The 18,538-nt window shown below is 41.1% G+C and overlaps 2 protein-coding genes across 8 annotated transcripts in view; one reads left to right on the top strand and one right to left on the bottom strand.

Moving 5' to 3' along the window:
* Positions 1-232: 232 nt before the first annotated feature.
* HELB (DNA helicase B) lies at positions 233-16,110 on the top strand. The gene is made up of 12 exons (XM_071733472.1): positions 233-497; positions 2,827-3,198; positions 4,679-4,899; positions 7,182-8,054; positions 9,114-9,285; positions 10,055-10,196; positions 10,665-10,795; positions 11,837-11,921; positions 12,163-12,222; positions 13,126-13,330; positions 14,206-14,340; positions 14,598-16,110. The coding sequence occupies exons 1-12, from the start codon at positions 296-298 to the stop codon at positions 15,105-15,107; spliced, it is 3,108 nt and encodes a 1,035-aa protein (XP_071589573.1). The 5' UTR covers positions 233-295; the 3' UTR covers positions 15,108-16,110.
* GRIP1 (glutamate receptor interacting protein 1) overlaps positions 15,919-18,538 on the bottom strand; it is a 316,748-nt gene continuing 314,128 nt past the window's right edge. For all 7 annotated transcript variants that reach the window (XM_071733466.1, XM_071733470.1, XM_071733471.1 and 4 more), the window contains one exon: positions 15,919-17,727. In XM_071733466.1, coding sequence (XP_071589567.1) covers positions 17,488-17,727 — 240 coding nt within the window. In that variant the 3' untranslated portion in view covers positions 15,919-17,487. The remainder of the gene's footprint in view (positions 17,728-18,538) is intronic.

Genomic DNA, 18,538 nt, shown 5'->3' with positions numbered 1-18,538 from the left:
GAGCCAAGGAACGGAGTATCACCACCACCGCCGCCGCTTCTTCCCGGATCGCTTTTTCCAATCCCGATCGCCCGGATCGCTTCTTCCAATCCGGATCGCTTTTTCCAATCCGGATCGCTTCTTCCAATCCGGATCGCTTTTTCCAATCCAGATCGCTTCTTCCAATCCGGGTCGCTTCCATCGCTTCTTCCAATCCGTTTCGTTTCGCTCCACGTCTCCCTCCGCACGGGGCTGTGGGGGGGCCGGGCGCGGGCGGAGGGATCCGGCGGGAAGCGGCAGGGTCAGAGGCAGCGGGATGGCGGGCGTCGGGAAGCAGTGGGGGGCGGCGGCGGTGGAGGTGGAGTTGTGGGGGGTGCTCCTGCCCCCGAAGCCGGCGGCGGGGGACTCGGAGGATGAGCCTGAGGAAGAGCCCGAGGAAGAGCCGCTCTGGGAGGAGGCTGCGCTCCTGCAGGCTTCCGGGCGAGAGCTGGCGCCCGCTTTGCCCCCACGCCGAGCCGGTGAGGGGCGGTAGAGCTGGACCGGGCCGGGCCGGGCCGGGCGGGGGGATTGGAGGAGCTGACCCCGGGGTCCTCCCCTGCCCGCGGCCGCCCTCGGAGGCGGGTTGTGGGCCCGGAGCGCCATATTTGAAAGGAGTGCGCTGCACTCAGGGCCTCGGCGGGCCCGGCCCGGTCCGGTCCGGAAGGGCGGCGGTAGCGGCGGGGTCCTGCGGCAAGGCGGCTGTGCGGGGCGCCATGTGGCAGCCCCAGCGCCTCGCCCTGGGCCTCCTCCCCGGAGCTGAGGGGTTTTTGTCTGTGGGTGGGGAGTTAGCGCGAAACTCGCTCCTTTCCCGTTTGCTGAATTGCTGAAGGAAAGGGAGCGAGCTCGGGAACCGTGGGGTAAGAGAACCCGCAGTGAGATGGGTTAAGAAGTGGTTACACAATAGAGGCCAAAGTGTGGTGATCAATGGCATGGAGTCCAGCTGGACACCTCTGACTAGTGGGGTCCCCCAGGGATCAGTGCTGGGTCCAGTCCTGCACAACATCTTTATCAGTGACATTAATGATGGGACAGGGTGTCTTCTCAGCCAGTTTGCTGATAACCCAAAGCTGGGAGGCCAGGCTGGCCCACCAGAAGGCTGTACTGCCATTCAAGAGGGACCTGGACAGCCTGGAGAGTTGGGCAGGGAGAAATTTAATGAATTCCAGCAAGGACAAGTGGAAAGTCTTGCATCTCTGTAGGAACAACCCCCAGAACCAGTACAGGTTGGGGACTGAGCTATTGGAGAGTAGTGAAGGGGAAAGGGACCTGGGGATGCTGGTGGATGGAAGGATGACCATGAGCAAACAATGTGCCCTTGTGGCCAAGAAGGCCAATGGCAACCTGGGGTGCATTAGAAGGATGGTTAGTAGGTCAGGAGAGGTTCTCCTACCCCTCTACTCTGCTCTGGTGAGGCCACATCTGGAATATTGTGTCCAGTTCTGGGGCTCTCAGTTCCAGAAGGACAGGGAACTGCTTGAGAGAGTCCAGTTCAGAGCCTCCAAGATGATGAAGGGAGTGGAACATCTCTCTTATGAGGAAAGGTTGAGGGAGCTGGGGCTCTTCAGCTTGGAGGAGAATGAGGGGTGACCTCATTAATGTTTATAAATATGTAAAGAGAGAGAGCCAGGAGGATGGTGCCAGGCTCTTCTCAGTTATGCCCAATGACAGGACAAGAGGCAAGGGATATAAGCTTGAGCATAGGAGGTTCCATATAAACACAAGGAAATTTTTTTTTCAGTGTGAGAGTGGCAGAGCACTGGCACAGGCTGCCCAGGGAGGTTGTGGAATCTCCTTCTCTGGAGACATTCAAAACCTGCCTGGATGCATTCCTATGTGACCTCCTGTAGGGTGGCCCTATTCTGGCAGGGGGATTGACTCGATTATCTTTCAAAGATCCCTTCTAACCCCTCACTTTCTGTGATGAAAAGGGAAATGGTCCGAAGTAGGTGACAGATCTTGCAGAGGTTGTAGAAGGGTACACTCATTTGCCCTGTTGAATGGCCACATATTGCAACAGTGAGAAAACTGAAGTTTTGCCATTCAAGTAAACCTTGAACAAAATATTAATTTAATTTGTTTCTTTTACAACATGTAAGAGTGTTGATGCTTGACATTAATGATTCTCAACTTTCTATTTAGTACTTAGAAAAGCAGGTGCCATTGGAGTGCCTTCTGCCTAGCAAGAATATTTGATCCAAAAATTGCTTTTAAAATGGCTAAGTTGAGCTAGGTTGCAGGGGGAAGATAAACTGGCAAGTTGTTATGCACCTAAGGTCTGCTGGTACTCTGGTTTGGTGTCATATAGTCCCCAAGTGTGGGTGAGGGAAAGAAGAGGCAAATGAGGTCCTACAAAATGTTAAGAGCTTATTTTAGGAATTGTTTAGAATTCTTGTGATTTCAGTTGCAGGAAGTATTTGGTATACAAATGTATCTGAAGAGCAAGCAGGGCCAGGACACAATACTTCATGGCAAAACTTTAAAATTGAATGGCAAATTTGACTTGGCATAAATGGTGTGATATTAAACCATATGCCAACGTGTTTAATTGTGCCAATAATTATTCATACACAAGCTTAATTTTGTAGTTCTGACAGAAGCCATTTTCTTATTTCTGAGGCTGGTTTTGCTTCTGTTTTTAAATACTCCTGGATGGACTGGCATAAGGAATTTAATGAAAATCCCTGTTTTTCTACTGCAACTTAGAAAAAAGACAAGCTTTGAACAAACACAACTCTTTTAATCAAACTTTCAATCAATCTTTATGACTATCGATTAACAGTTCTTTTATTTTTCTTTTTAATGATTCAGTTGTTATACAAGAAGAACACTCCAAAAAGAAGTATGAAGTAATTGGACGTTTTCCATTAGTTGATCCTTGGTGGAAAGTTAATGTTAAAGTTAAAAAAGTGGGGTCAAAGTACTTTGCACAAGGATATCCATCGTATTTTCTGCGGACTGATATAGAAGAAAACAACCAACAAATCTTTTCACTCTTTCTCAAAGAATGTGATGTTCCTGAGTGTTTTAAACAAAAGTTTTTTACTTGGCTTCCTGCGGAGTCTGTGCTGAGTTTTAGAAATCTAGAAGAAACACTGAAACAGTTTCAACTTTCATGCTTACCTGAGAAGAAACAAGGACACACCAAGGATTATGATATCCTCTACTATGTCTTGAAATCATGTATGTATATCCTGTGCTAGCTTGGTTGTTTAGATACTCAAATATTACATTCAAGCTAAGGTATTCATATGAAGTATATATTAATCTTATTAATTTAAACATGCAAAGATTCCTTTTCTTAAATTCCAGGACAGTAGGACAGCTGATCAGTTAAAGATAAGCATAGAGTTAGAAACACAAGAGCTTTCCTAAATTCTGCAGGCTGCCTAAATAGAACTGTTTGTGATAGAGATTCAAAGACACTGGTGCTGGCTCCCTATAATTTATATATAGTTTATTCAGATATAAAAATGTTCATTAAAAATTGGTTTAGCACTGCTGAAACATGATGGTATGGCTCTTCAGGACAAATACCAGTTTAGAAATGGTATAGCTGCTTCTTTGTAATTCAGGGTAACAGCAAATGAACTTGCTGTTTTTGTAGTTGGTAGATTTTTCCTAATATCTAACCTAATCTGTTACAAAATGCTTTCCTCTTTCTCTACCATTTGGCAATAGAAGCAACAGCCCACCCTTTATGTCATGTTGCTGCTATTTCTATTGTATTTTTTTTCTGGTTGTCATCAATTGCAATGGGCTTGAGCAGTTTGCTCTTCAAGTCTTCATGGGGTTTCAGTGTGGAAATTGTGTATGTTGATTCTCCATGGGTAAATTAAGCACTTGCTTTAAAGAGAAAGTTTCATCTTTTTCTTTCTGGAGGTCAGACTGATCAGAAAAAGTACTTAACTGAGAAAAGTTGGTGGTTGTAAATTTGGTATGACAGTTTCCTTGGAAACTTAAGGCAGTTTCTCTAAATTAAAATTTTGTTTTGTTTTGTTTTTTCTTGCTGAGGGATAAAATTTCTAAAAGTCTCACTTGCTTCTGAAATTTGTTACTACTTTTCTGGAATTTGTTTCAATTTTTCTGATTTTTTTTTTTTTTTCAGTTCTTCTGAAATTTGTTTTCCAAACCCAGGTATAGAGCAAATCAGTTTCATTATCCCCCTTTTAGCCTATCCTAAGACTGATGGAAAGGGGGAAGATGATAGCTTAAGTTTGGAGTCACCGAGAAAGCCGGTGGAGAGCACTGTTTTCCCAAGTTCCTTTCTTATTTTGGGTTTTCAACATTCTTCTGTGCATCTGTAGTAAAATGACCTTTAGATAAGATGCAGGTATGGTGAGGCCTGAACTGATTTTCTGAAAAATTCAATGGAATATGCAGTTTAAACCACTGAATATGTACTACTGAGTTTCCAGATGAGTGCATTCAGCTGCAGTCCTTTATGTCACCACCTGACACTGGTTTTTCCCAAGGCAGCTCAGAGAAGACCAAACTTGAAAAGAATCCGAAAAAAAGTTTACAAACAATAAGAAACCTTAAGAAATTTGGGGTGGTTTGGATGTAGGAAAGGCGGAGGGATAAAAGCCAGAGCCAGTTTCAATTCCTTTTGCAAATACCTTTGTATATTGCTTAAAACTTTCTTGGTTTGTGGTGCATGCAGTTGCAGGGAAGGCGGTGTCGGCAGCTCTGGCTTTTCCCCTGATATTGGAGTTCCTGCCAGTTCTGCTGCCCCGTCACTTTTGCTGTCTGCTGGACATGGTGCATTGGGAAAGGCTGGCTGAAGAAGGTACAGATGGGGAGGAAGGACATTTTCAAGACAACATGCTAACAAAATTGGATGAAATATTAAAGAATGAGCCATGGAAGCTTGGATTCAGCAGGGTAGGTAATGTTAAGCAGGGTAAAAACTGGGGTGTTTGTTATATTTGAGGTTCGTTATTACACACTGTTCTTTCATCTACCTTCAGTTTGGGAACTGAGCATTTGTAGGAGGTGAGCTTGATTTATTTGTAAATGCATGACATAATGGACCCAGTTTAGGCAAAAGCTGTTTCTTTGGATGTTTTGGGTTTCCCCCCCTCTCCCCCCCTCTCCCCCCCTCTCCCCCCCTCTCCCCCCCTCTCCCCCCCTCTCCCCCCCTCTCCCCCCCTCTCCCCCCCTCTCCCCCCCTCTCCCCCCTCTCCCCCCTCTCCCCTTTCCTCTCCCCTTTCCTCTCCCCTTTCCTCTCCCCTTTCCTCTCCCCTTTCCTCTCCCCCCTCTCCCCTTTCCTCTCCCCCCTCTCCCCTTTCCCTCTCCCCTTTCCCTCTCCCCTTCCCTCCCCTTCCCTCCCCTTCCCTCTCCCCTTCCCTCTCCCCTTCCCTCTCCCCTTCCCTCTCCCCTTCCCTCTCCCCTTCCCTCTCCCCTTCCCTCTCCCCTTCCCTCCCCTTCCCTCCCCTTCCCTCTCCCCTTCCCTCCCCTTCCCTCCCCTTCCCTCTCCCCTTCCCTCTCCCCTTCCCTCTCCCCTTCCCTCTCCCCTTCCCTCTCCCCTTCCCTCTCCCCTTCCCTCTCCCCTTCCCTCTCCCCTTCCCTCTCCCTTTCTCTCCCTTTCTCTCCCTTTCTCTCCCTTTCTCTCCCTTTCTCTCCCTTTCTCTCCCTTTCTCTCCCTTTCTCTCCCTTTCTCTCCCTTTCTCTCTCTCTTTCTCTCTCTCTTTCTCTCTCTCCTTCTCTGTCTCCTTCTCCTTCTCCTTCTCCTTCTCCTTCTCCTTCTCCTTCTCCTTCTCCTTCTCCGTCTCCGTCTCCGTCTCCGTCTCCGTCTCCTTCTCCGTCTCCTTCTCCGTCTCCTTCTCCGTCTCCTTCTCCGTCTCCTTCTCCGTCTCCTTCTCCGTCTCCTTCTCCGTCTCTCTCCGTCTCTCTCCTCCATCTCCTCCCTCTCCTTTCTTTCTCTTTTCTTTTTGTTTTTTTTTTTTCCAGCTGGTCTACCATAAATTAATCTCAGAAGATTTTAAAAGTGTTTTTTTCCAACCATATGTTTAGTCTTTTCTACAAGGAATGTAACATTAAACATTTGATGTAGTTGGGCCAAAAGTAAGAAAGCTACTTTAAAATCCTCAATTTTCCTGTTTAGCTTTATGCTGGCAAATAAGATTTTCTCTTAACACATAGAGCAGTATCTGTGCTTTCACAGAGCAGTATCTGTGGTTTCATAGTAGGGCAGATAAGTTGCTCTGTAAGAGGTCATCTGGTCTAGTGGTTCTCCTTTTTTCAGTGGGATTTGTGGTTGCTGCTTACCTTTCTGTTTTGGTTTGCTAAGCTTGGCTGTGCAGCTTTGCTGCTCCATCTCACCTGAGTGCTCTTGTACCTCAGATAGGAGCTATAGTTAAGTAGTTCAGAAATGGGTTCAGAATGCGTTCAGAAAAGTAGTTCAGATTAACTATTAGTTAATCCCTCTGCTTCAGCCCAGTGCTTTTACTGACAGTTGTTCTGGCTAGTCTTTAAAACCTCAAATTCCAAGGATTCAGCAGTCTAGCCAAAGTATTCCAGTGTTTGACATACTTTTCCTTTAAAAAGCTTTTCCTGATGTCCAACTTGGCTATTCCTTGATGCAGTATAGACCTGTTGCTGTCTTGTTTCTTGTACCAAGGACTTGCATTCTCACTGCAATCTTTTTATTGCTTCAAGAATCTCTTTTAGATTTTAACATGTCCAATTACTTTTTCTTTCCCTAAACAGTTAATCCTTTTTGCACATCTCACTCTTCCCACTGTTTTGTGGTAGTCTTTGTAAAGGCTGTGTATTCCTTGATGCAGCATGTTCACAATTTGGTGCAGTATTCTGGATAATACCTTTCCTATGCTCTGTTTCTACAGTTCTGCCTTTGTCTGAAATTGTGCTAATCAGGTGTGCTCAAGCTCTCCCTATAACCTATTTTTGTCCCAGGTTTTTGATTTTTAAAGTTTCTGGTTTATACAGAAGGGCCACTGAGAACATACCATCTTACTTTTAAGCATCTTGCTTTCATATAGCTTGAAAAGCATTTTAACTTTGTACATTATGAAAAATGCATACATTTTTGTAGACTACCACCCTCTGAATTACAGCTTTAGTTTACTAGGAGGAATGTTACTCATCAAGAGGCTAAAATTTCCTGAAGTAACTGCATGTTTACTTTTATTTTTGGGGAGAAGATAACCTACAGGGAATTGAACCTTTCTTACTGTGAGGCAACCTGGGCCAACTTCTGTCAGTGTGAACATCTCGTCTGGAAGATTCCTGACTTGCAGAAGAATGCATTAATTCTGTATGATCAGCTCAAGAAACGGTGTAGAGAAATGGGACACACTTATGAAGATCAAGATGAATTATCTCATTTGGTGTCTAAAGAGATGTCCATTGAACATGTTTGGCAGTCTCTTGAATTTTTGAAAGATCAGAACATAGTGATTAGGGATAAAAAATTAGTGTTTCTGCCTCATCTTTACAAATCTGAAAAGGACATCGCAAGGTATGTAGGTGAGCTTCTGTCAAACCACTCATGGGAACTGGATGTAGATGTCAGAGAGGTACTTAAGATTTCTGAGACATCAAGAGGAATGGTAGATAACAAAAAGAATGTGACCCAGTCTCAAGAAATGGAACATCTGAAGGAAAACAGTCCAGACAGTCATAATGGTGAAAATTACTTTTCTGAAGACAAAGTGGGGTCCATGTCTGGTAGCCAAAGTAAAGCAGAGGCAGACTCAGATCAGGTGATAGCTGTGAAAAAGATTTGTTCTAATCCTGTCACAATCATAAGTGGAAAAGGAGGCTGTGGGAAGAGTACAGTAGTTAGTTTGCTTTTTCATCACTTAAAGCAAATGGAAAAAGAAGTAGAAGCTGCTTCTAAGGACTTTGAAGAAGACCTGGATGCATCTGAAGAATGGAATACCTTTGATCATAATTGGGAGTCAGAGAATTTGTGCACAAAAAGACACTTGCATGTACTGTTTACTGCACCTACAGGGAGGGCAGCAGGCCTTTTGAGTGAAAAAACTCAGCTTCCTGCATATACACTGCATCAGGTAAGGATTTATTATGTTTTAAAAGTTGTGTTCTGAAAGGCCTTTTTAAAAAAATGCTTGTTATTAAATGTCCCTTATGAAGTGTGTTGCTATTAATGGTGATGCTGAGGTACAGCTTGTCAGCATTTGAAGGTTGGTGTCTTTCCTTTTGGGGAATCATAAAGCAATAATTTGAAGTAGCATAATAGAGAATGGTTTGGGTTGGAAAGGACCCTAAAAATCATCCAGTTCCAACCCCCCTGCATAGGCAGGGACACCTCCCACCAGACCAGGTTGCTCAGAGCCCCATCCAGCCTGGTCTTCAACACTTCCAGGAAAGGGGCAGCCACATCCTCCCTCAGCAATCTGTGTCTCACCACCTTCACCCAAAAGAATTTCTTCATAATGTCTACTGTAAATCTGCCCTCTTCAAGTTTAAATACATTGTTTGGTGTAGATTTATTTTGGGGTTTTTTTTTCCCCACTTACACACATCTTTAATTTGTGCTTTTCTAGGGCATCTTGTCTTTTTGAGCTTCTCTAGCTTTTTTTTTTTTCTAAATTAAGACAAGTACTTTCTAGAGGGCAGATCTGTTTTCTGGTGTCCTGTTGTGTAACAGTCATACTGATGCCTGCACATACATGAAGAGATCAGTAGCCTGGGGCTGAATAATGAGATGAATTTAATTCACACAGTGCTTTCTTAGTTACTGTCAAATATTTTTTGAAAAAAAAAAAGTAGAAAGAAGCTCTTTATAAATAAACCCAGGTCAAGTTTCTAGTCCTAGGCAGTGGAAGGTGCCAAGAAGATACTGGAGGTGAGGGTCCCAGAGTTAATTTCTTCCTGCAGGGAAAAAAAAAAAAAAAAAGTAGAATTTATATGCTATTATGTGAGTGCTGATAATCTCAGCTAGGAGTATATTCACCAAGGAGGAAAATAAGACTCAATGTTTGAGTCTTTGGATTCTTTGAGTTCAGAATTTCAGATAATAGTTCTAAAGACAGTATTAGAAGATACAGCACCCTGGCTACCTTTTTGAGACAGTTATTGACAGCTGATTTGTTTCAATTTGTTTCTAGATTATCTACAGTTTTAAATCATGGAGGCAAAGTAAACAAGTACAGCCGTGGAAGTTTTCCACTGTGACAGTGCTGGTTGTGGATGAAGGAAGTTTGGTGTCTGTACACATTCTTAGTTTAGTTTTAAAACTCTTGTGTGACCATGCTCAGCTTGCCAAACTTATTATTCTAGGTAAGTGAAACAGCAAATTTAGCTTTATACAATATTTAATGATACACAGTGTGTGGATCAGAACTGCCACTGGTCCCTCTCACTGAGTTTCTTAAAACCCCTAGAATGGTTACACTGTTCTGTACTTAAAGGTTTCTGCGTATTGGTAAGATCAGATGAAATAGAGAGTTTTCCATCTCAGCTGCCAGTATGAAAGCACCAGTACCTCCCTTCTCTATTCAGCAATCTTTTGCCTGATTCTCAAAGTATTAGGACTTCCATGTGGTAGCCTGTTACCTCTTGCAACTGGAAAACTTTTCTGATTACCTTAAAGAAGCCAATGTTAGCATATTAACCACATGTTAGCGGGGAGGTTCCTGTCATTCTTAATGCTAGGATCATCTTGTTTTAATTCAGACAGGAAAACAAAGGAGTATGAAATCAAAATTTTCTTTTTCAGAGGTTTGCTGTTCAGCGTGCCATTTATGGCACTGGTTTTTAAATACATAACCTCAAAAATATCTTCATCAGGCAGAGTGATGTGTACCTGCTAGTAAAGCATTACTGGGCAAGGAATTTGAAAAGCTGAAACTACATCACAGTCTGATTCTCCAAAGTTTCTTAGATTATTGGAAGTTTTATTTCATGTAAATTGTATTGAGGAAACAAGTTACAATGTAAAGGGTTGACTATTTATTAGTTCCAGTGTTGTTTTGTTTTTTTTTCAAGACAGTTCTTAACACATGATCTGTTACTGCTTCTCACAACTACTAATTTGCATTTTTTTAAGGTGATACTAGACAGCTACCAAGCATAGACCCAGGAAACATGTTAGCTGATATCTTTGAGGGCCTAAAATCAAGAGACTTGTCGGTGGAACTGCGAACTAATCACAGAGCAGAATCTCAGCTAATTGTAGATAATGCAACAAGGTAGGATTTTCTTAGATATGTAAGCAGCATTCTTGTAGCAGGTCTGCTCTACTTGGAACCTCTAAGTGTTTCCAGCATTTGCATTACTTTTGGTCTGGAAATAATCCTGTTTACTGTCAGCGTGTGATTTCTTTTTTTAAACTTAAACCAACAAAGTTTAAGTCTGAGTGCTCAGGACCTTTTGATGTTGATTGCAATTTGAGAATTCTGTGTTACTCCAGTCTCTTCTCATGAGATCTTTATGGGTAATACTAATGATCTACTGCAGTGCTGAAGGTTTTAGAGAATAAATTACCAATTTTTTACATGTGAAATTAAGTTATGTTCAGAAGAAGGGGTTTCTGGTTTATGTAATGTAGATGACCAAAGATTTATTAATGGTGAACTCAGGGCTGATGCAGATTTTGATAAAGTGGAATCCTTAACTGGAAATAATCTTTCTGTTTTCTCTCCACTGCTCTGGTCAAGAATCTCTCAGAGGCAGCTTCCTGAATTTGATGAGGTGCTTAACATTTCTCATTGGAATGAGGAAATGACAGTGCCAAGCCCGGAGAAGAAATTCATTCATATTGCCTTGCCTGCTGGTGGAGGTTGTGAGAGTATGTGTGTACAGTCACATATCTTGACTTTGTGATCTTGACTTTCCCTTTGGTAAAGCATTCACTATTTAACCTGAACTAACACTTGGGAAAATGTTAGTCTGCATTTGTTTGTGGTATAAATTTAAATGCTAGATTCATAGCTGACCTTTTGCTTTCTGTAGGTGCACACAGCCAGACTCTTAAGTGCAAAGGATACACTGTAGAGCTCCAGTTTACCAGTTTCATTTTGAAATGGAGTGATACAGTTTCCACCATTATAATAAAATGTGATCCTCTTTTTACCTTGTAGCTGCAGCTGTCAAAACCTAGAAGATTAAATTTTTCCAGAGGTGAATAATGTGAATAAAAAACAACTGTAACAGGATAGTGCATTGGACAGGGATGTGAACTCAATTCTAGAATCAAGTTAGGAAAAAGAAAGTAGAGGAGACACCACTGTTTCTTTAAAAATATTCCAGAGGTAGGGCTAGGACCACCGTTTTTTGGTTTTTGACTTTTATTCAGTGGATAAGTGGACTAAGTGACCTCTGCTTCAGATGCATCAAAGAGCTTCTAGGGGGATGTAGAAAAAAAACCAGTGCTAATATAAACACCTTATATTACTATAGTAGCTTACTCAGCAAGCAGGACCCAATTGCTTCTGTGAAATCTAAATTTATAGGTCTATGGCTTTAAAATGTTCTATATTTACCTCTTTAATGTGCTGTATCAAAACCTTATTTTGCATGAAATACCCTCTATGCAGCTGTTTAACACAGAGAAATAAGAATTTCTATCCTTCCATATGACTCCTCTATCTCAGATTGTAATAGTGGGATAATTGTTTGATATTTTCAGGGGGGAGTTTATATATGTCTGTTTTGTGGTATAAGGGTTTTTTGGGAGAGAGTTGTGTTTTTCTGTTGTAGTTTTTCTGTTTTAAGCAAGATGAAATGTCATTGAAGCAAGGAATAAAGGCAATTTCATACTGAATTATGTTTTTCTTTCTTAAAATGTTTGTTTTGCATGTTATTATGCCTTTTATGTCTTCTTAAACAGATCTGCAAGCTGCCATAAAGACTTTACTTGAAAAAGGGCCAGGATTGCAGGATGCCAGACAATCACAGTTCATTGCTTTCAGAAGGTAACAGAGCATGCAGACAGACATTCAAAAAGTCCTTGTTAGCTGCCACAGTCTAAAAAAGCTGAGTATGTCAAGCTGGAAAGTCAAACTGTGAATCAGCAGCTGTTTTTAATTGTTAGTGGAAGATGATCATAGCTAGATTGGGCTTTTCCCATTATTTATAAATTAATGGCTTTGTGATATTGCATTGTATGGTTTTTACATAATGATTTTGTTCCTGTTCTTGTTTCCTATGATTCAGGAAAGATTGTGATCTAATAAATGAACTTTGTTGCCTACACTATTCAAATCATCCAACCAGGTAAGGCAATGTTTTGCAGTTTTTCCTGTGAACAACCTCACTTTGTGTTAGCCTGGCAGTCAGGCTAACAACCCAAAATATGTTTCATCTAGGCCTGATTTTTATGTTAAAAATAATTTATATAATAATCTTGCTTTGGGTTCTTTAATATCAACCTGGATTGTGTACAGAGATAACAAAAAGAATACTCTCTACAACTCCCTGAAAGGAGGTTGGAGCCGGGGGGGGGTTGGTCTCTTTTCCCAGGCAACTCTCAGCAAGACAAGAGGGCACAGTCTCAAGTTGTGCCAGGGGAGGTTTAGGTTGGACATTAGAAAGAATTTCTTTACTGAGAGGGTGACCAGACATTGGAATGGGCTGCCCAGGGAAGTGGTGGATTCTCCATCCCTGGAGATATTTAAAAAGAGACTGGATGTGGCACTCAGTGCCATGGTCTGGTAACTGCAGCGGTAGTGGATCAAAGGTTGGACCTGATGATCTCTGAGGCCCCTTCCAACCCAGCCAATTCTATGATTCTATGATAACATTAAACTAAATGTTTGCTTTTCATTTAAATTGTCACTATGTGAATTCCAAGATTTTGAGTTACTGTTGAATATTTGAAACGGACAAAAAAGCAACTTGAAAAAAAACTCTCAAGGTTAATTATTTTTGTATTTCTAACTAGATTCTGAAGTATTTTTTGAAGCTACATGTTGGTGCTACTCCATTATTACTGTTTTTACCGAAAGGTTTTACAAAATAAATTTAGGAAATGTATTTTAAATGTGATATAACTCTGTAGAACATTGTTATGGCGTTTAGTGTTGCCCAAGTACAGTGAGAGGAAAGAGAGAAAATATTGATGGAAAATACATCTTTTGCAAATACATTTATTTCTCCCTTTTCCTTTCTCTGCCTCAGAGATCATAAAAAACGACTTCTGTTCCGAGTTGATGACAAGATTTCCTGCACACGGAATGTCTATCTCAAGGATCTCTTGCCATCCTCTGGCTCCAGAGAGGATCCCAATGACCATGCCTGCCAAACGGGAGGAACCACCCTCACTAATGACAATGCTGAGGAGGGCAAACGACTGTGCAATGGAGATATATTTTTCATTACAGATGTAAGTCCTTTTCCCAAGAAATTGCTCAGAAGTTACCAGTGGTAACTGATTCAGCCCTCGTTGACTTCCCAGAGCAAAATGATTCACACTTCAAAATTTTAGTCCATAATACATGTCTAGTTCTTCTGCTGAACTATTGTGAGAAAGGCAAGAAAGGCAGACTTGAAATAGCAAATTTAAAAAAAAAAAAGAGAAAAAAAATCTCTGGGCATTTTTGTAGAATGTGTTTAAAGGTGGTCTGCTCATGTCCAGAGTAAATAATTTCTGTAACACACAAATGTACTTGTAATGCATCATGTTTTAAATATCATTAGAAATAAAAGTCTTAAGTAAAGAATACAGTTAGCGTTACAGCTAAAGTTTTTCTTTGGCAGAAAATTAATCTGACTGAAAAATACAGCAACACAAAACCCTGTATTTTTTTCCTGGGTCCAGTAAGTTGAGCTGAGTTAGCAAAGGGTCCAATGAGAATATCAATATTTGTGCATGGGAAAGGGGACCACACAGCATTGGCAGGAGAGAGCAGGCTCCTCTCCCATTTGTGGCAATGAATTGTTCAATGGCCTCACTGGTATTATTTCACTGTACCCCAGGATAATCTGTCTTCCAGGGGATAAAATTTACAAAAAACATTTACAAAAACCAGAAGGAGTCAGAGTTTCACTATCCAGTGAAACACTTTTCCTTGAAGTTAGTCAGTGAAAGATAATCATCTTGTGGGTTTAATGGCTTCTGAAACTGTTTCACTCGGTTGACACTGCAGCAATTGCAGTTTCGGTTTCAGGGGCAGCAGGCACAGGGACACAGGCACTGATCAGGCTGCTGATAGGAGCTCAGTGCTGAGTGCTCATGTGCTTCTTGTGCTGTTTCTTCAGGATGCAGAGATCGATAAGGAGCGCTTACTGACCATCAGCAGCACGTACGGCTCCACGTTCACTGTGAGGTATAAGGCACTGAAGAAGCTGTGTCACATAAAACATGCATGGGCCAGAACTATCCACACATTTCAGGTAAAAATAAAGAAGATACAAGCTGGTAACACTCTCTCGTGGCTTTATCTTTCTAATGCTTTGTATTTTCACGTGAAAGAGACAGTTCTCTTGTAACTAAAACTTCCTTAAGTGGAGGATAAAAAATATTTTTGCGTCCTCAGTTGTCTCTAACTTCCTTGCTCTTGTGCATCGGTTTGTTTGGGCTTTTTTTTTTTTTTTTAAACTACATGCTGGAGATCTTACTTTGATAAGGTGTTCTTAAAAAAATATTTCAGGGTTCTGAGGAAAAAACTGTTGTCTACGTGGTTGGCAATCCTGGCCGTCAGCACTGGCAGCACGTGTACACAGCCGTGACCAGAGGCCGCTGCCGTGTCTACGTTATAGCTGAAGAGCAGCATCTCAAGAGAGCAGTCACTAACAAGAACATGCCCAGAAAAACTCGCCTACAGAGATTTTTGAGAGAGGCAATCACAGAAACAAGCAGGTGCCCCAAACAGGCTTCGTTTCCCTTCATGAAGAGCTGCCAAAGTCAAGAGCTGGAGACTCATTCTGCTCCTGTAACTCAAGGTGCTTCTGGCCCATCTGAGCCTCTAACTGAGCTGATGAATCAGGAAGGGTTGGCAACTCTCCGTGAAGACCAGAGGGGTCATTTGCTGCAAAGTCCATGTAAAAGACAAGAGAGTCTTGATGAGAATTCAACAGCCCAGGATTCCCCACTTGGGTCTTCGAGACTCAAGAATCTAACTTTAGGACACCCAAGTCCTAGGAAGCTTTTCAAAAGCTAACAAACCAATTAACTGTCTGTGTTATCCACACTTTGCGAAACTCTTCCATTTAAGGTTTTTGGAACAGAGGAGCTGGGTTTGCAGATTATTTTCAAAAATAATCTACTTATAAAATACCTATCTGGTATTGGCACGTTCTGTGAATAACAGCTTGTTTTGCAGTGAGACTTCTCAGTGATGTGTTTTCAGCAGGAGATTCTTTGGTGTGTCAGTCATCAAAAAAACCCTCATGATTAGTTGGGCTTGAACTTACAGGATTCAGACATTCCCTTAAAAATTGCTGATGCACCAAAACTCCAGTTTGCTCTGGAGTCAAAAAATAGTTTATAAAGGGGACAATATTTTTGTAATTTGGCAGGTTTATGGACATGAAGCTTTGGATTATGGATTTTAATCGTGTTATAAATAGAAGAAGAAAGTCTGGTGGCATAGAAAATTTTGCCCACTTTATACTTGAAAACCATGTGGAACTTGCTACTGCTGCTTTAGCTAATAATTATATGCTGATAATGCTCTTGGTAAAAAAAGCAAGATTCTAGGTCACAGTTCAAAGAGCAATACACTTTTAAGCTTTTTTGTGTACTGTGTGACTTGCTGCATTGTAATCTTAAGATAAGGAAGGTGAATGTTTTAATCAAATATCAGACAAATCGTTCTAATATTTGGACAGCGTGCTTACTTTTAACAATTTTTTTTTTTTAATGCATATGGCAGGGAAAGAAGGGTACGAAAAGTATAAACATGATATTTGTTTTTTTTCTAAAACTGTGGAAAAAATATATGTGGGGAAAAATACAGACGTGCTCCGTCATTTTCAATGTCTTTAAATCACTGTTTATTTCAATTTATACAGTTTTTTTCCATACAAATATTTGCAACAGTTTGAATTTCAAAAAACATAACATAGACGATAAATATCATGCTATTAAAGTATTAAATTTGTACAAAAATACTTTACAGTTTAATACTTATTTGTTACAAATAAAAATACATATTTAAGTGACTCATGGTTTTGTTTTTTTGTTTTTTGTTTTTTTGTTTTGTTTTTTGTTTGTTTGTTTGTTTTAATTTTTTTACATGATTGAGCACTGAATGTCCTTCTGACCTTTTCTGGCAGTGCTGAAATAGAAACCAGAGAGAGATGCTCGTGTGTGCAGGGCAGGTGAGCTTGTCCATGTATTTGAAACAGCAACAGGGATACAGTTAAACAGTTTAAATTGACCAGAAACAACTCTGTAAGGTGATTGCTTAGATATGGAGACTCTACAAATGTACAAATCCAGTATCTTTTTATATTCACCAATAACAATAATTACCAAGAACAACTGGAATACCGGAATAAACCAAAGCAGCTGCTGGTGAGCATATAAAGCAACTGGCAGTATTTTATTGCTTGGGTGAAGAGGGGAGAGGAGAGAATTTGTGTAACGTGTTTGTAAAATATATTTACAATTTTAAATTCTAAAAACATGTTGCAGGGGGTTAATGTTTATCATAAAGAAGGCTGAAAACCAAGCATATTAAATGGGACTTTTGTCCCTTCAAGAAATTGTTTGACTTAAAAAGCTCCCACGTGACAGTAGAAGTTTACAGGTTTATGGATCATTCAAGAGCTTTTGTATCAGTTGTCCAGTGACATAATTTAAAAAAAAAAAAAAAAAAGTCATTCTTTTAAAAGCTTTCAAATTTGTCTAAACTCATTACTCTCATCAGTAATCCTCCTTTAGAGGTTTTTAATCTCACTAAAAAAAATCTCTGCTTAAAAAGCCCCACAGACTGCAAGACACCATTGAACAGTTCATTGCATAGGGAATGACAGACCTTCTAACAGATTTTACCCAAGTGGGGGGGTGATGTTCACAACATCCAATGCAGCTTCCTACAGGCATCTTGTTGTTAAACCTGTGCTTAAACCCTTCTTGCCAGCAAAGATCCCTGACATCACAGCTGAAGCTGGAATGCAGCATCCTCCTGGTCCCCATAAAACATTTTTTAAAAACCATGTAACCTGGACACCACTGTTAGCAGAGTTCAAACTCCCTGCTTTTCCTTCAAACAGCAGCTGCTGCTGAAGGGAGAGGAGCATTTAAATCATGTTTTTAAACTTCTCCCCAGATTCTTATTTGGGGGTGGGAAGGGAGAGAAGGCCCTTGAGATTTTTCATAGCATTGCTAATGGCAGATTGTTAAGAACGACTTAAAGAACTAAACTTCAAAAGTGACCATGAAGTAATACAAGCCTTGAGACAGATTGACCCTCCTGTGCTTTTATTTTCAGTCCTATTTAGCATCTGAGCCTTAATCATGGAGAAAACTCCTGAAGGGATTTAGCACCATAATTGTCTTTTGTTAGCCAGTGTCCCACTAGAATGAACTTTCTGCTATAAGGTGTTGGTAGGGTCCCGAGTCTCTGTGCTGACACCGGCGCGGCCGCTCTGCTGAAGGAAGGCAGCATTGTGCTGATCACTCCACTCCCCACTGGTGGGATTCTGTGGCTCTGAGCTGCCTTTCTGTGAAGCCAGGGGGTTTCTGCTGATCACCAGTTCCAGCTTATTGCCAGACTCTGCGATGAGGGGCACGACGAGACAGCAGTCGAAGTCTCTGGTGCGGACGTGGTTTACCTGAATGATGGAAAGATTGATTTTTCTCACCATTTCAGGACAAAGAAATGAGATAACAGGAGAAACAGGTTGATCCTTGAGACTGTGGAACCTGATTTAAATAATCCAGGTGTAGAATCTCCCAATACAAGACTTTAATCATGCCATCTGAGCTGAAGACAGCAGTAAAGTTTTCACCAGAATGAGCTAAAGTGGGCAGATTTGCACTAGTGATGGGTATTGGCAGCTGTCACGATACCCACTCCATAAGTGACATTTAGCAGCACACAGGTTTTCTGTCTTTCAGTGTTCATTAATCTAAATACAATAGGTCACACTTGAAATTTCAATTCATTTCAGGTCTTCTCTGGGTTTTATTATGCTTAAATTTATATAAAGTATCTATCTTAGAGCGAGTTGACAAAATAATTCTGTTTTTTTCATCATAGTCCAGCTTGGCACTGTGCTAAGTGTGGCCCTCAGCAACTATTACATTATTCTAACTATGTCAGTCAACAATGTGGATTAGGCACAGAAACAATTCCCAATCTGTATCAAGAACAGCAAAAATTACAAATTGGTCTGAAAATATCTTTGGCAATTCCAGCCTTCCAGTGAGCATTTTTATATCTTCTTTGGTGTTCTGAAATAGCAAACATTCTGAAAGAATTTGCTTATATAAATGCAACCTCACAGAAAAAAAACAAAAAAAATCTAACCTTAGTTCCACAGCATAAAAGCCCAAGTCACCATAAACTGCTGCTTGCTCTTATTTCAGCTTTAAGCTATTTACATGGCCTGTGGCACACAGCAATTATGATCATTTGTCCTA

Source organism: Heliangelus exortis, chromosome 1 (genome assembly GCF_036169615.1).
Source record: "Heliangelus exortis chromosome 1, bHelExo1.hap1, whole genome shotgun sequence".
In the NCBI taxonomy this organism is placed as follows: domain Eukaryota; kingdom Metazoa; phylum Chordata; class Aves; order Apodiformes; family Trochilidae; genus Heliangelus; species Heliangelus exortis.
This window is presented reverse-complemented; position numbering and strand designations above follow the sequence as displayed.

Excerpts from the sequence above, each read along its gene's own strand:
- HELB (XM_071733472.1), top strand. The coding sequence starts at position 296 with ATGGCGGGCGTCGGGAAGCAGTGGGGGGCGGCGGCGGTGGAGGTGGAG. Across the intron at positions 11,922-12,162 it reads CAGTTCATTGCTTTCAGAAG|GAAAGATTGTGATCTAATAA; the intron begins GTAACAGAGCAT and ends CCTATGATTCAG. Across the intron at positions 14,341-14,597 it reads GAACTATCCACACATTTCAG|GGTTCTGAGGAAAAAACTGT; the intron begins GTAAAAATAAAG and ends AAAATATTTCAG.